The following is a 17,106-nucleotide window of genomic DNA, read 5'->3' on the forward strand; positions in this document are numbered from 1 at the left end:
GAATGAGTTAATCTAACTAAAATCCTTGCTGGCTCAAATGTGGAACAGCACTTATGAAACAATCATGGAAAGTCATAAGCCAAGAAAACACACACACACAATTTTTGGGGTGTAGTAAGAGATCAATAGCAAAGTGATGCATTGGATTTGAAGCAAGTCAGAATTGGATTGTCTCTCAAGTGAGAATAAAAGAAATCCAGGCGCATTTGGTTGCGCTCGAGTGAGGTTTATCAATATAATCACCACTGTTATAAAAACGGATGATGAAAACGTTTTGATATTTACGCAGCTGAGCAAATTTATTTTGGAGCGTGCTTTCCGTTAGATCAACTCATTAGATAATTGAAGGGGTCTGACCTTTGCATAATACTTGTTCCTATTATCCTTTTGCCTGATTACAAAGATTTTTGTTTATTTTTTGTTGCAGACATTCAACATGTACTACTATGAGTCCAACAATGCCAACCTGTGGTTCATCAAGGAAGGCCAGTACGTCAAGATCGATACTATTGCTGCAGATGAAAGCTTTACACAGGTGAGGATATGCGTACGTAATGAATGGTGGACCTCAAAGGGTTAAAATATTTCATAAATCAGAGATAAAGTTGTATTTTTTTATACGCGTCGTCCCATATGCGGAACTGCCGCAGCTTGGAATTGAAGCGGATTTACGTGGGGCAGGAGGTCTGAGACAGTGTCTTTTTATCAATTATACGTCAGCTTTGTGTTTGCGTTCAACATTTAGCTTGTAGTAGACATGTACATTTCACCATGACATCCCTGATCCACTGGTGAAAAGGACGCTTTGATACTCTTTTTTTTCATCCAGAACTGCTTCATACAACAAAGAGGGTGCAGAAAGATTGAATTACTGTCTGTGTCTTTTGGAATTGTATTTGAAACAAAAATAATAAATAAATCCACAGCTCAGATATGAAGAAAGCAAAAAATCCAAAGTGACAAACAATAACCGTGACTGACAGTAAAAACTAGCAGTGACCGTAACATGAGCGAGAACAAGCCTAGGAGAGGTGCAAAACATGAACGACAGCATGGGTAAAACATGAGCTACAGTGGAGACAAACATAAACATCATGTGACAGGAGCAAACAAGCAAACATCAAAGTCATCAGAACAAAAAGCGTCCAAAGTAGAAAACAAAACCACAAGTAAAACTTTTTTTTACAAAATAAACATGGTAAGATTTAACCGTAACCCTTTCCGGGAACAGAGGTTGCTACAGCGGACAAGCTTATCACGTTATCAGGTTACAGGTGTCACAGGTTTGCATGGTGGGGGTGGTGGTGGACCCCAAAAATACAGGTAGGAGGGAGGAGAAGGGTGTAATCGACAAATTGCATTACATAAAGACAGCAGGAACAAAATCTCTAACAACAAAGTCATCAGAACAAAAAAGTCCAAAGTAGTAAACAAAACCATGAGTAAAACTTGACGAGACAAAACAAACCTGACAGGGTAAAACAAACAATAACTCGACACTGAATGGACGTGCCGGGAATCCTTTTAACTACCACTGATTACAATGACCAACACCTGTGCAACTGCAGGTAGCTCCTGACAGTCCAACTCGTTGGTCGCAAACCAAAACGTAACAGTGTGACATTATTTGTTCTTTCTTTATTTGTTTTTTTACTTTACAGCAGCTCCTGTATGTTGTTTTTCTACTTCTTTCTTTCCTTTCCTCTTACTTTCATCACTTTGCTTCCGTGAAGTGTTAAATTCCTCCACTGCAAGACTAGTAAAGGCTAATCCAATCCATATTACCTATCTATAGGTGGATGTTGGCGACCGCGTGATGAAACTCAACACAGAAGTGCGCGACATCAGCAACCTCAGCAAAAAAGGCTTCTACTTGGCCTTCCAGGACCTGGGAGCTTGCATCGCTCTGGTTTCCGTTCGGGTCTTCTACAAGAAATGTCCGCTCACCGTGCTTAATCTGGCCCAGTTCCCTGACACCATAACGGGAGGAGACACGGCCCTGGTGGAGGTACACGGAGCTTGTGTGAATGCCTCCGAGGAATTTGAGGTTCCCAAGATGTACTGCAGCGCAGACGGCGGCTGGCTGGTTCCGATCGGGAGGTGTGTGTGTAAACCGGGCTTTGAGGAGAACAAGGACATGTGCCAACGTGAGTGGACTGTTTCTCTGTCTTAAAATGTGTATGAATGCCAAATGTCTACTATTTTGATAAGTGATTTACTTTGGGCGCATATTTTAATTTATTTATGTGTGGCGTGCTCTCAACAATGTTGGGCCAGTTCCCGGAAGGAACTGTGGGAGCTGCTTTGAGGTATCTTTTCCTCCATTTTGGGAAGTGTGTCCTTGAGAGCTTTGAAAGGTGCTTAAAATGTAATGTATTATTATTATTACTATTATTATTATTATTATTATTATTATTGTGTGTGTGTGTGTGTGTGTGTGTGTGTGCGCGCACATTCTTGTTTGCGCAATCCGGCGGGGACATAAAGTTGACTGCACGAAAACCCGTGGGGACCTAAAACAAGGTCCCCACGGGCATTTACGTGTTTATATGTGTGTTTGTATGACAGGTCTTGTGAGGACCACTAACATTTTATACCATACGTAGTGAGGACATTTTTGACCAGTGAGGACCTTTTGGTCAGTCCTCAAGTTTTTCATCCTAAAGGCTTCTAGAGGGTCTATATATGCATCTGTTAAAGTTTCGGAGAGATCTTGGATACACACACTTTTTACTCGCTGTGTGTGTTTATGAGTGTGTGTGTGTGTGTGTGTGTGTGTGTGTGTGTGTGTGTGTGTGTGTGTGTGTGTGTGTGTGTGTGTGTGTGTGCGTGGTTAATGAGAGGGAAAAGTTCATACCACAAAAAGTAAAATGATATTTTAACCAAATTCACATACAGGGGTGAGGACTTTGAATGTACTCAATCCTGCTGTTATTTCAGTTTCAAGTCCACTTTTTATTTTTAAAGAAGTGGAAGTGGGAAATGGGGTGACATTTAGTCTTCAAATGTAACACTAGTTCTTCTCTCAACTTATCAACAACGGTGGTCCTCACTTCTTATCTGGAGTTATCCGGACCTCACAAAACCATTGAAACAGGAATGTGTTTGTGTGTGTGTGTGTGTGTGTGTGTGTGTGTGTGTGTGTGTGTGTGTGTGTGTGTGTGTGTGTGTGTGTGTGTGTGTTTGTCCAGCTTGAATATGTTTTACCACATTGAGCTGAGGAGAGCGTGGTTTGAGAACATGTTTGAAAAAGTGCTTATTGCTATGTGAGTTTTTTGCGTGAGTGTGTGTGTGTTTGTGAGTTGAAAGAGCAAAAGGTATGCCCGAGGAAAGCGCTTATTGAGTCATAAAACTCCACAGATGGCATGCGCAATATGCACCGTCGTGTTTGACTACCCACTTGTATTGGGGAGAGTAAGCTCCATTAGATCGATGCCTTCCTACCGTGTCCCCGCAGGCTCACTTTCTTCCAGGAAAAAAAAAAAAATCATAGATATTCATCCTCGAAAACTTGCAACGCGAAGCACATAATGCAATCTCGGTTGTTGTTGTTTTTTTTTTTCAAGAAGCGGCCGCCAAGACACCCTGAAACCTTGGCAGTGGCGGCCTTGGAGACAAGTGAATAAGTACAAGCTGTACGCTGCAGCCTGCACGCTGGTAATGTGCACAGATTGCGTCGGAACTCTGGCTGCATCTCAATCGTAGTTGAGCTCCGCGTCTGTCTGGAGCTTCTTTTTCTTCTTTGGATTTCAAACGATTTCACTTCATACTCTGTATTTCTCCCTTTTTCTATGTTAACTCATTCACAAATTTATTCGGGAATTGAAAATAAGACGTAGAGCACAATTGCCAAATTTGTTCGGGTTTTGTTTTTTCGCTGGCGAGGCCTGTGGCAGTTTTTTCCCCCTTCCACTTTTTCCCATGTTAGCGCTTTGTTCCAGCTTCAGCTGTTGTTAAAGCGCTATATAAACCAATATCCACTGCTGAAAAGGACACTTTTATCCTCTTTCATCTAGAACTGCTTCATGTCACAAAGAGGGTACAGAAAGTGCTTAAGAATGACTGACTCTCTGTGTCTGTGTTTTTTTTTTACTTTGTTACTTCCAGGTTGAGTGAACACTGGTGCGTGTGGCTGCCGCTGCTCACCCGCAGAAAAATATCCTGTGACTGTCAAGTGTCCTTGAGAGATTTGAAATGCACTCATAAATGAAATGTATTATTATTATTATTATTATTATTATTATTATTATTATATAAACTCAAGCTCAAAGCTCATTTAACTCCAGATCCATACCATTTAGGAATTAACTCATTTTTTTCTCATGAAAGAACAGCATCTAAGGTTTCTTACGCTGCGTTAAATGTTTATGTAGTCCTAAAACCCAATATTCTGGTGGTCCTGGAATTTGATGACAAAAACCCTGCCGCTGGAGTGGGCACATTTTTACGCATGTCTGGCAGTGAATGAGTTAAAAACCGCACACTCAATCAAAAGTTGTCTTTTTTTAGCAGTCCATGCTAAAATGCTAACTGCTCCATTTCCCAAGATAGATTTCACTCAATCATAGTGAATTTGTGCATATGCGTGCATGTGTGTGTATTGTGTATTGTCACTATAGGGAGGGAGGGGCGATTAAGGGAGTAGGGGGGGGGGGGTTGTCGCAGATGGTCTAAGGTCAAAGAACAGGAATCATGTGACCTCTGTCTTGTGTAATTACTTATAGTGAGTAGATTACCGGTCAGCAGGCTTCTATTGTTGGCCATAAATCCTTTTTTGGGTTCTAGTTCAAGTTAAAGCATATTTGCCTTTGTGCAGATTATTGTGGAAACAATCGACAGGAACTTGCCAAATAATTACAATTCCCTTGCGATGATTAGAAGCATATCGGTGGCTTGTTTTCCTAGGACGCCTACTCACTCTACAAATGCATTTTGGGCAATTTAGGCTTTTTAGTTTTCACATGCACTCAACAGGCAGCACATTATGACCACCTGCACAACATAATGAGATCCAATTCAAGAGATTGCAAAAACAAAAAAATGTGTGTGTGTGTGTGTGTGTGTATTGAGGTGCGAGTGGGGATAATGAGGCTCAGTTTTGTATGTGCGTAAGCAGATCAAGTCTTTCGAAATGTTTCCTAAGACCATTTCTCAACTACTATCCCCTCACCCAATTTAACTCATTCACTGCCATCCCTGAATTTATTCGGGTTTTGAAAATATGATATGGAGCGCCATCCCCAAATTTGTACTGGTTTTGTTTTTTGTTAGAGGGGTGCCAATAAAGCGCTGGTTAGACCTCTGGCAATGTTTTTCCCTCCCACAAGGGGGCAGCATTTACCTTTTGTCCATGTTAGCGCTTTGTTACTGCTTCAGCAGTTTTTAAAGCGCTCTATATATATATATATCAATATGTATGTATTGCATTCTATTTTTGGGCAGCTGCCCCCACTTCAAAGTCACATAACTCCAGCCCGATATAATTTAGGAATTAACTCTTTTCTTCTGATGAAAGAAAATCATTTAGGGTTTCTAACACTGCATTGGATGTTTATTTTGTCCTAAAACTCAATATTCTGTGGGTCATGCAATTTGAGTGAATATGACAAAAACCCTGGCACTGGAGTTGGCACATTTTTGCACATCGTCTGGCAGTGAATGAGTTAATTAAGATGAGCCTAGATATTTTTTTTATATTAGCAAGATAATATATATTTTTAAACCGTTTAATTATCTTTGGTCAAGATTAGCTCATTCAATCTTGGAGGTAGGTGCCTTCTTTATGATTGTGATTGCATTTGTTTCAATTATTGGAACAAATATGTCTCGATATTTTAGATATGATGTTGAGCACATGATTGCATAAAAAAAAGAAGACATGAGGCCGCATAGGACTATTGGTCGTCGCGTTACGCTTTAATGCGTCCCACTGAGAGGCTGCCGGGTACTGCCGCATCCTCTCACACCTGGTGGTTTTAAACAAAATGTGCCTGCCCTGACGCATTCTAAAGGTCCTTCTCTTGGGTAAACACACACTGCTAATGCATTTAAATCACCACAAAGAGTTGCGGTGGCGGGGGGGGGTATATGTCACTCTCACTGCACAGGTGAACAAGTCTAGTAATGGCCACTTTGAATTTCTTCTCTCTTGTTCGTCTTTGCCATTTCGCTGCTCTGACGTTCATTGTTTTTCCCGTGCTAATGTTCGATGCGGATTTCCTCCTTTTTGCCCCCTTGAGCTGCCTCATTTTGTCGCTGTGTTTGTCTCAGACTCCCATCCGTCCACCCCCCGAGCATCTCTCTTTGTATCCCTGTCCCTTTCTCTCTCTCTCTCGGTCTGAGGCGCTAATGGAATCATTACTAGCCTTTCTGTGTTAGACAAACAGCAGATACCTCCAATTACTGCCCCCCCCCTCTCTATATGCAATGTCTAACCTCGCTTCAGTGTTTTTCTGTAACCGACCTTTTTTCCCCCTCACTGTCCTGACACATTTTTATAACAGTCATTTTACACATTTTTTTGTACATAAAATCCAGAAACTTTATTCCAATGAGTGTACCAGTATTCAAGCTGAACCCATGAATAAGATTATGTATAGATATATTTTTTACCAATATGAGTCGGAATAAAACAAGTTGAAATACTACCTCACACCAAATAAGCAAAAGGAACTGCTGGTGAAACAACAAAATGGGAATAAAAATAACTGCACAGTTATCTATGGAGGTCTTTGTCTTGTTTTGCATCATAGTTGTTATATTTTGTTTTTGGCATGAGCGTCGGCTCAAGTGGGCAGATCTGAATGTTGTCGTGTCTTGAGATGAGTGACCCAACAGCTACAAATGGAGTTTGCTGTCCAGCTACCCATAAAACGCAGAGAGTTACACTACATACTGTGTTACCTGCTAGCTTAACGCTGACTCAAAATGGAAAAGGTAGTAGATAGCATATAGGTGGCCATGTTACTGTTGTTTCATGGAGGTTGGAACATGAATGACGTTCATGTCAATGGGGGAAAGATGATTTGAAATATACATTTAGGTAATTGGTGATTGCGGTCCTGGAGCAAATTAATTCACATCTCAAGAGACCATATTTCTGAAATTCAGAATTTTAATATCATGACCATGCTTTACGGTATGTGTGAAATGGAGGAGCCTTTGTATCGCTTCACCCTGAAACATCCAATATGTCAACAATCAGATAACTAGCTAGCGGGCAAGCTCGATAACTAGGCCGCTAGCGACCAAACGGGCTCGCTCGACAATAGGTAGCTAGGTAGCTAACTGGTTTGCTAGATAGATTGTTAGAGGGCTATATAGCAATATAGCGAGATAGCTAGACAGCTAGATAGAGATGATATAATGCTATTATGCTAACCTGTGTTATATCACGCACACGTGTGCCACCTGTGAACCGAGGCAGGCGTGCTCAACAACGCTGCGGCCCCATCACACGCAATCATACAGATGTGCTTTGTCACTTCATGGGGACTTCCAAAATGTCTCCCTCACTCCCACTCCAACCATCATTTGGACACTCCAGGAGGCCACCACGTCTTTCAGACAGGCTTGTTTGTCTCTCATACATTCGCCATTACCGCCTCCATTCCTGCTTGGCGGTCCTTCGCCCTCTTCTGCTTTCTCCCAGGTGTCATGGGAGCATGGTAAAATCTGTGCTCAACCCTCTTGAAGCCCAAGGGGTACACGTTGAAGGGTGCGTTTCCATGTGTGCCCTGTCCTCTTCTGTGTGGCTGACAGCACCAATTACTGCCTCAGATGGAGAAAAGAGAGCGCAGCAGGACAGACACCTGTCACCTCATAAGACTTCCCCGCACTCTCATCTGAGCATGCCGCAGTACTAAAGCTCGGTGTGGCAATGCGTTTTTTTGTTGCATACGGCACTCAATTTATACCTGCATTCCCATCGCGCCATCGGAATCTGTCCGGTGCTGCAATCATGACATAACAACCTCAAAGGAAAAAAAAACAAAGAACCACGACATCTCAGTCCATTTTGCTTTTTTGAAGAACTGGACTAAAAGCAAATGTATGTATGAGTGAGGAGCTCAAGTGTCTGGCACTGCTGATTGGTAATATACTGAATACACAGAACCAAATGGACATACTCAGAGATATCCAGACTATTTAGGACATTATAAAATAGCACTCAGACCAAGGGCAGTGGGAACTCTGCCAAGGCTTGGTCGTTTGTCACTTGAAAATCATCTCCCATATTGGACATTAAGAGCATGGAGCCACAATTTGCCATGAACCGGGGTTACAAAGTGTTATATGATCCTACACAAGAACCACAAATTACAATGCCATCTGTTGAGATTTGACAGAAACATACCAGGAAGGATCTGAACATTTTCAATGGGATTTTCCATGTGAAAGTGACTCGTCTCCATGATCTGAATCTTAATTTAAAAGTAGGTCTTCAGATTTTACAAAATAAACATCGCAAAATTTCACCGTAAGCCTTTCCAGGGTCACAGGTTGCTGCATTGGACACGCTTATCATGTTATCAGGTTACAGGTGTCACAATATGCAAGGTGGGGGTGGTGGTGGACCCAAAAAATACAGTCAGGAGGGTGTATTTGACAAATTGGGCTAAATAAAGACAGCAGGAACAAAATCTCAAACAACAAAGTCAACAGAACAAACAGGTCCAAAGTAGCAAACAAAACAAAGACGAAACAAACCTTGACAGGGTGAAACAAACAATGACCCGACACAGAATGGACGTGCCGGGAGTCCTTTTAACTGCCTCTGATCAAAATGACCAACACCTATGCAGCTGCAGGCGGGACCGACAGTGCTACCCGTTGGTCGCAAACCAAAACGTGACAACAGGAAGCGTAAAATGACCTTCAGCAAGGATGCAAAATGCCTCAGTGGTTCAGATTAATGGAGAAAGTATTCTTATTTTTTCATCTTCAGTGATTTCATGGTAACCTGTGATGTCACTTTCAGATGACATCATATGGGACAAACTTATTGGCCACAATAGGATCATTGAAAATTATCTTAAATTCTCAATAATGTTGAGACCTGTACACACGCTTCAACCGTTCCACTCGTCGTGAAAAAAAAAAAACGGGAAAACCACTGGTCTGAAAACATAACTTCCTTGGAAGAGAACCCTCCTATTAAGGGCTGGCCATGTGCAAAAGTCGGGCAAACATCACTTTTACACACCATAAAGTCCGCTTGGCTGCTGCTATGAGATCATAACTTTGGGGAGGTGATGCAGAGGTCTGCGCAATGTCATTTACAGAAGAGTTTTGGAAAAAAAAAAAAAAAAGGAAAACCGCCTACGCCGCGGAGTGGAATTTAGCTTTCCGTTTGTTCAGCGACGGGTTGTGATCAAAGGGCTGCTTCTCAGCTGCTAGGACAATCAGACTATGCCGACGACCACATAGCGGGGAGGAAAAGAAAACTCTGTTTATGCACCTTGGCCACAAAAAAAACACACACAAAAACGACAAGCTAAAGGTTATAAGACATGGATTCAGTCAGGCTTTAATCAAGATAGGCCCCTTAGATGCACAAGATGAAAGCGAGTGCACTTAAAAGGTCCGCACGCATGCTCACGCACACACGCGCAGACGCGGGCACACGCCTAGCGCGAGTCACGTCACGACTCATCGGAAGGTTTCCAGGGTCTCTTTACAATGAATGAAATGGTTTTAGCAAAGAACAGATGTAGAGAATGGATAATCTTTACACCTGAGATCCAGCTCATTTAGGTGTGTGTGTATATATGTGTGTGTGTGTGTGTGTGTGTGTGTGTGTGTGTGTGTGTGTGTGTGTGTGTGTGTGTGTGTGTGTGTATGACTAGTCTTGTGAGGACCACTAACATTTTATAATAATAATAATAATAATAATAATACATTTAATTTCTAAGCGCCTTTCAAAGCTCAAACTCAAAAGGACACTTTACAGTCACGGGGTACCATACATAGTGAGGTCATTTTTGACAAGTGAGGACCTTTAGGCCGGTTCTCACAAGTATTTCATACTAAAGGCTTCTAGAGGGTCTATACATGCATCCCTTAAAGTTTCAGAACGGTCCTCACATATTCACCCAAAATGATTTTTTGGGTGTGTATTTTCATTTCACTTGGATACACACACCTTTTACTCACTGTGTGTGTGTTTATGTGCGTGGTTAATGAGAAGGAAAAGTTCATACCACAAAAACTAAAACAATATTTAAACCAAATTCACTACAGGGGTGAGGACTCTGAACATACCCATTCAGAAACCTCACTCCTGCTGTTATTTCAGTTTCAAGTCCACTTTTTATGTATTTGCTTTTAAAGAAGTTAAAGTGGGAAATAGGCTGACATTTAGTGTAAAAATCTAACACTAGTTCTTCTCTAAACTTAACAGCAACGGTGGTCCGTAACCCTTATCTGGAGTTATCCGGTCCTCAGAAAACCGTTGAAACAGGAATATGTGTGTGTGCGTGTGTGTGTCTAAAGCACAGTCGGGAACCTGCTTCAGTTCATTGCGTCTCCCACACAGAACCTAAAGTCTGTCCCCATACCACTAGCTGTGCGCGTATTTGTGTGTGTATCGGTGTGTGTGTGTGTGTGTGTGTGTGTGTGCGCCTGTTTGCTTAGTAAAGTGAGCAATTTTGTGTTCACCTCGCACAGACGTTTGAAGGTCAACGCCCTCGCCCCTACACACCCCCCTATTCCGTGTTCACACACATGCTGTTCTTTGGTTTCTGAGCTCCTCTCTGGATGGCAGCTCGGGGGGGGGGGGGGGGGGGGAGCTTGAGAGAGATTGAAGGTAAAAGGAGGCAGGGAGGGCGGCAGGGGAAAAAATGATTTAAACAGCAAGTCAAGGAGCTCTTGCGAGATGCAGGTTGTGTGTTTTCTCACATCTTTGGGCATTGTTGCCTTAAGGTGTCGAAAAAACCTTACGTATGAGTGAGCTGGTTACCTTGACACCATACACTCTTCGTAAGTGTCAGTCGTCAAACCACGCTCTGAAAGGAAAGAAAAAAGAAAACAGGGCAGTTCCAAAAATGATATGAGCTTCAAAACCACACGAAGCAATACCATCGCGGTCAACTAGCGGCAGTCCGAATTTTTCCTCCCAACAAAAACGAGGCCTGTTCCATCCATACCGCAAAACTAACCGCAATATCCTACGCTGATGAATATGGCCACAAATGCCAAAAACAGTCGACGGTGAGTGTACATGACGTGCGATGAACATGAAATGAGAAAAAAAGAGGAGGGTGGGAATCAAAATAAAAGAGAAAAAACAGAGCGGTGGAGTAAAACTGCCAAATTTTGGATTGGTGTGTAGCGAAGAGTAGCCAACTCTAATTTTCCATCATGATCCATCTCGGTTACGTTCTGGAGTCCTCCCCCCCACCCCCTCGATGTTTTAACGGTAGGACTTCAGAGGTGTGTTCATGGGAATCATATCCATCCATCAAGCAGAACATGATCAATTTCATCCCCCATGATGTTTTTTCGCAAAGCTTGAGGCCTAGACATTGTCCAGAATGTCTGCCAAATGAACTTATGCGCTGCCATTCACAAATTTATTCGGGAATTGAAAATATGACATAGAGCGCCATTCCCGGGTTTTGTTTTTTCATGCTTGGGTGCCGGTAATGTTTTATTTTCACAAGGGGGCATAATTTCCCTTTTTGGGATGTTAGCGCTTTCTTCCGGCTTTAGTTGTTGTTAAAGTGCTATTTAAACCAATGTATGTATTGCATTGTATTTTGGACAGCCACCCTCATTTCAAGCTCATATAACTCCAAACCCATATCAATTAGGAAATAACTATTTTTCTGATGAACGAAGAGAGTCTAATGTTTCTGATGCTAAATTGAATGTTTATGTAGGCCTAAAACTCAATATTCGATGGGTCCTGGAATTCAAGTGGCAATGACAAAAACCCAAATTTTTGCACGTCTGGCAGTGAATGAGTTAACTTATTCGCTGCCATTCCCAAATTTATTTGGGAATGGAAAAGCATGACGTGGAACGTCATTCCCGAATTTGTTCAGGTTTTGGTTTTTCTTGTGGGGGTATTTGAATCAAGCTGCTGTCAGACCTCTGGCAATCCTTTCCCTCCCACGAGGGGGCAGCATTTGCCTTTTGTACAGCCGCCCCCATTTCAAGCTCAGATAACTCCAGACCCATAGAACTTCAGAATTAACACTTTTTTTCTCTTGAAAGAAGAGAGTCTAAGGTTACTTACGCTGCATTGAATGTTAATGTAGTCCTAAAACTCAATACTCTGTGGGTTCTGCAATTTGAGTGAAAATGCGAAAAACCCTGGCACTGGAGTGGACACATTTTTGCACATCGTCTGGTGGTGAATGAGTTAAGATTGTGAAACTCTTTAGTACAAAGCTTTGATTGATTAATTAATAGATAAGTGGCGTGTTGCCAAAAACGGAACAAAAAAAGGCTCAGCATCTCTCTATCTTCTACCTGTCTGTACACCCCCTTTTACAACACGCCTTATCTGTCTGGCAACACAATCCCATACTTAATTTTGCCTTTATCACCCCCCCCCCCCCCGTTTCTACATACGAGCCTAACCTCAATCCGACATTCCTCTATCCTCGTTTCTTAACCCCCTCCCCTTTCCTTTGTGTTTGAACAAATGACAGACATCGTTCCAAAGGCTTTTGCCGCTCACCGCACAATAGTCGCCATCCCTATAGCCGTGTGGCACTGATGCGGACAATGTCCAATTACACGCTGCCACAAAAGCCGCGGCGGATCACCTGCCTCGCGGTTGTCGGGTGGATGCGGGGGGGGGTTTGAAGCCATTAACAAAGTCTTGAGAGCAAACTGGCAAAAGATGGGACAGGGATTGAGAAACCGTTAGCATGTGTGCCTTAATATAGCTTTACCCTCAAAGACCAAGAGGGGAGGGCGGTGAGGAGGGAAGCCTGGTCTGGGTCCAGTCGCCATTAATTGGCTGTGATTCAGAATGCCGTCAAGTTCCAGTGAATTAAACAAAGGCACGTTCCCATAGCATTGAGTCAGTTTTAGCTTTGCTCCATTTAAGATCTAAAGGCTTTTCAAGATGGCAGCAGGCCTGGCGAGCAGGAAGCATAGACACAGGAAGGGGGCCATTGACCCTTTCCCCTTCGCCCCCCCACCCCTCCACCTCATTTCTCCCTTCTGGTTCATGGATGGCTTCCAGATGTACGACCGGTCTTGTCACGAAAACCGGGGCTAGCGCTAACCGGCGCAGAACATGACATGCTAATGTAGTAGCGGTCAAAGTCCAATTTGTTGAGGCTTTCGTTGGCACCGAGCGACTCTTGAGAAGGAGCTGATTGGCGGAACAGATTGATGACTGCGATGTTAAGTGAGCGCCCAACCATGTTACCGCAACGCCTGTCATGACGGCATAAAGTTAAGTTAGTTGTGGAGATAATGCTGTTTTTTTTGTTATAGAATTTTGGATTTAATTGGATTGGATTTACCTTTATTCGTCTCACAGTGGAGATATTTGCATTTCACAGCAGCAAAGTGATGAAAGGAAGAGGAAAGGAAAGAAAGAAGTAGAAAAACAAAACATTTGAAAGAAGGTAAATATTGGTCATTTCTGAAAATAATATATATGATTGCATTGTGATCAACTGCGATAAAACCCTGGAATATTCAGCATTTTCATGCTTGGGTGCCGATAAAGCGCTGGCCATGGCCTTTGGCAATGTTTTTTCTTGGCGATGTTTTTTTTTTCATTTTAGCGTTTGTTCCAGCTGAAGCTGTTGTTAAAGCAATATGTATGTATTGCATTTAATTTTTGACAGCTGCCTTCATTTCAAGCTCATATAACTTCAGACATGTAATCAAGAGCCAACTACATCAACGACCATCACAAAGGTAAATAAAACAACTTTATTATGCAGTACAGTTTATTTCTTTAATTACAATACAATAGCACATTTATTATACATAAACTAAGGTATATTTTGTTTAGTTTTAAGGCTTATTTAGTCGAAAATTATGTTTTGTGGGGACCTGCAAACATATTCTCATTTTTAATGGTTTCCTATGAGAAATTAATGTTTTGAAGACACACTGTTCGCCTTACACACACTTTCTGGGAACCAATTAAATTCGTAAGCTAAAGAAAAAAGCTTAAAGCGCTATATAAACCAATATGTATGTATTGCATTGTATTTTGGACAGCCACTCTCATTTCAAGCTCATATAACTCCAGACCCATATCATTCAGGAATTAACCATTTTTTTTCTGATGAAAGAAGAGAGACAAAGGTTTCTAATGCTGCTTTGAATGTTTATATAGTCCTAAAACTCCATAGTATGTGGGTCCTGGAATTCAAGTGACAATGACAAAAACCCTGGCACTGGACTGAGCACATTTTTGCACGTCTGGCAGTGAATAAGTAAACTAACATCATCCATTTCATCCAAAATGGCCCAACCCTACGCGAAATATGACACGCACCATTTTATTTTATTTATTTTTTGTTGTTGCAGATTTACCGTACACGAGTCCTTGGCTCTCTCCACGTTCATACTATAAAATGGAGGCCAAGAATCAGTTTTGTCTGTTGTAATCCTTCAAGGCTGCAGCCTTGGCTGACCAACATTGAGTTGTTTTGTATACGCGCACACGTTATTTGTCGGTAATAAATCTCCTGTGGTCCTTGGTTGGCAAAATAGACATAAAAGAGGCACCGGTGACTTCTACAAACCAGCCAAGATGGTAAATAGTTCGAGTGGTGCTATCAATGGTCTGTTCTCAGCCGTAAAGAAAGACGGCGAGAAGTTTGGCTTCTGCTTCACAGGTGTCGCGCGTGCAATTGCGGCTGTGTTTTCACCGAAGTGTGTCTTTCCGAGAATCGGACACGGGGTCTCGCGCGCCTTGAGGGGATGAATTATTGAGCGTGACCAATCTGAAAATAACCACAGTGAGGAGAGGACGTGAGTGGCTCCGCCCACTCGCACACGATGACACGGGATACTGGATGCGTCCGCTTCAATTCACCGTGGGAAAGGTGATGCTTTGGAAAACGAACACATGAGAGAATAAGGTACCATGTTTTCCGCTAGTTTTCGGCGGATGAACACCAACCACACGGTCGAAAAGCGCTACGGTGCCTGGCAGACTAGTTTTCGTCACCCCTTTTCTTTGAGTGCAGACGTGGTATGTTATCGAGTGGAGTACTTTTGCTATTATGGGACCGAAAAAGACCCCAGCACAGGCTAGTGTTAAACCGAAGAGGACACAAAAGAAAATTATGGTCGAGCAGAAGAAGGAGATCATAAAAAAAAAACGAGGTGTGCGTTTGTGTGACTTAGCGTCCCAGTACCAGTACGCTAAGTCGAACATTGCTACGTTTGGCTAAGGGTATTTCTGTGTTGTCTTAGCAACGGTCTCAGGCAATAGCAGAGATTGGAAAACTTCTGTTGATTTGGATTAACAAAAAGCAGCTAGCAGGGGACAGCGTGAATGGGGGTGTTATCGCCAAGAAAGCACGGCAACTTCACTCGGATATCATCAAGAGGCAACTACATCAACGACCATCACAAAGGTAAATAAAACGACTTTATTATACCGTACAGTTCATTTCTTTAATTACAATGCAATATCACATTTATTATACATAAAATATGGTATATTTTGTGTAGTTTTAAGGCTTATTTAGTAAAAAATTATGTTTTATGGGGACCTGGGAACTGATTATATTCATTTTTAATGGTTTCTTATGGGAAATAAATCTTTGGCAGATGAACTTTTGTCCTTACACAAAATTTCTTAGAACCAATTAAGTTTGTAAACTGAGATATCACTGTATAAGACGCACCGGACTATAAGTCGCATCTTCAATGATTGAAAAAAAAGTTTTCCAAAAATAATATATAAATATATATAATTTGAGGCATAAATCTGTGTAAGCGCTCAGTCTCACAGGAGTGGTCCATCGATGAAAAGGTTTCCTCAGCCGTCATCTGTACTTCTTTAAAACAAAATGTCTGACACCTTCAAAGTAATACAGATGACGGCTGAAGAAACCTTTTCATCGATTGGAGCAATAAGGAAATTTCGGTTAAATTATAGATTTTCGTTAATTCTAGTTTTTTTATGAATTCAAGTGAGAATGACAAAAACCCTGACACTGGAGTGGAACCATTTTTGCACATGGCAGTGAATGAGTTAATCTTTTTTTTATTTGTATTTTTTTTTTGGGGGGGGGAGTCTGGGATAATCACCTCGACTTGAAATTAGTGAGCCATCCACTTGGATTACCGCCAGCCAGGCATATGCATGTAAGGTGTCTGAGTTTGCTTTAATTGTACAGAATTGTGTGTGTGTGTGTGTGTGTGTGTGTGTGTGTGTGTGTGTGTGTGTGCGTGTTGCTGTCAGTGGGAGGGTAAATATTTGTGCAGGAGCTCTGAGGAAGGTCGAGGTCAACATATGACAGATAGTCCACTGGGAAATAACACGCACACGCACACGTACACGCGCACATGCACACACATCAAACCCCGCACTCAAACACACGCGGTTCACCAATCGAACGGGTGGCGAGGAGAGAAGCTAAAAAATAAAATAACTAAATAAATAGAGGGGAGGGCAAACAGAGACAAACAGAGTAGCGGCATCAGGGATGAAAGACGAAGACGGACAGAAAGGGGAGGACAAGCTTTATCTAAGGATCCCCCTCCATTGCTCTCTCGGTAATTGGACGGCTACATTGAGGACACCCACGGGCTACTCGTGCGTGCGCCTCATGCGCTTGGATTTCATGAAGCGTTTCATATCCGGTTTGAGGTGCGCGAGTTATAAGGAGCCCTAAACACTTAGAAGGTGCGCGTGATGATGTGTCAGTCAGAAGTTTCCGTCTCAACACTACACATACGCACACAAAGCTCTTGTGGGTTGTGCTTAATTGCTTCCATACGACCTATCGTTGTTTCAAACAACACCCTACCGCCCCCTTTTTCTTCTGAGAATGAAAAAACTCAATTGTAAACGACAAACCGTTTCCGTTTCGATATACAGAATTGAATATCAATGACATCATTGCAACATCTCCATCTTCACGTTTTAAAAAATGACCCTGCACT

General features: G+C 42.2%; 1 protein-coding gene across 2 annotated transcripts in view; it reads left to right on the forward strand.

Annotated features, from left to right (window-relative positions):
- Positions 1 to 17,106, forward strand: part of epha4b (eph receptor A4b) — a 114,978-nt gene that overhangs the window by 33,491 nt on the left and 64,381 nt on the right. For both annotated transcript variants that reach the window (XM_089007356.1, XM_089007357.1), the window contains exons 4-5: positions 428 to 535; positions 1,796 to 2,147. In XM_089007356.1, the coding sequence (XP_088863482.1) occupies positions 428 to 535; positions 1,796 to 2,147 (460 nt within the window). The remainder of the gene's footprint in view (positions 1 to 427; positions 536 to 1,795; positions 2,148 to 17,106) is intronic.

The sequence above is a fragment of the Hippocampus bargibanti genome, linkage group LG11 (genome assembly GCF_051943395.1).
Source record: "Hippocampus bargibanti isolate YZ-2025 linkage group LG11, ASM5194339v1, whole genome shotgun sequence".
Taxonomy (NCBI): domain Eukaryota; kingdom Metazoa; phylum Chordata; class Actinopteri; order Syngnathiformes; family Syngnathidae; genus Hippocampus; species Hippocampus bargibanti.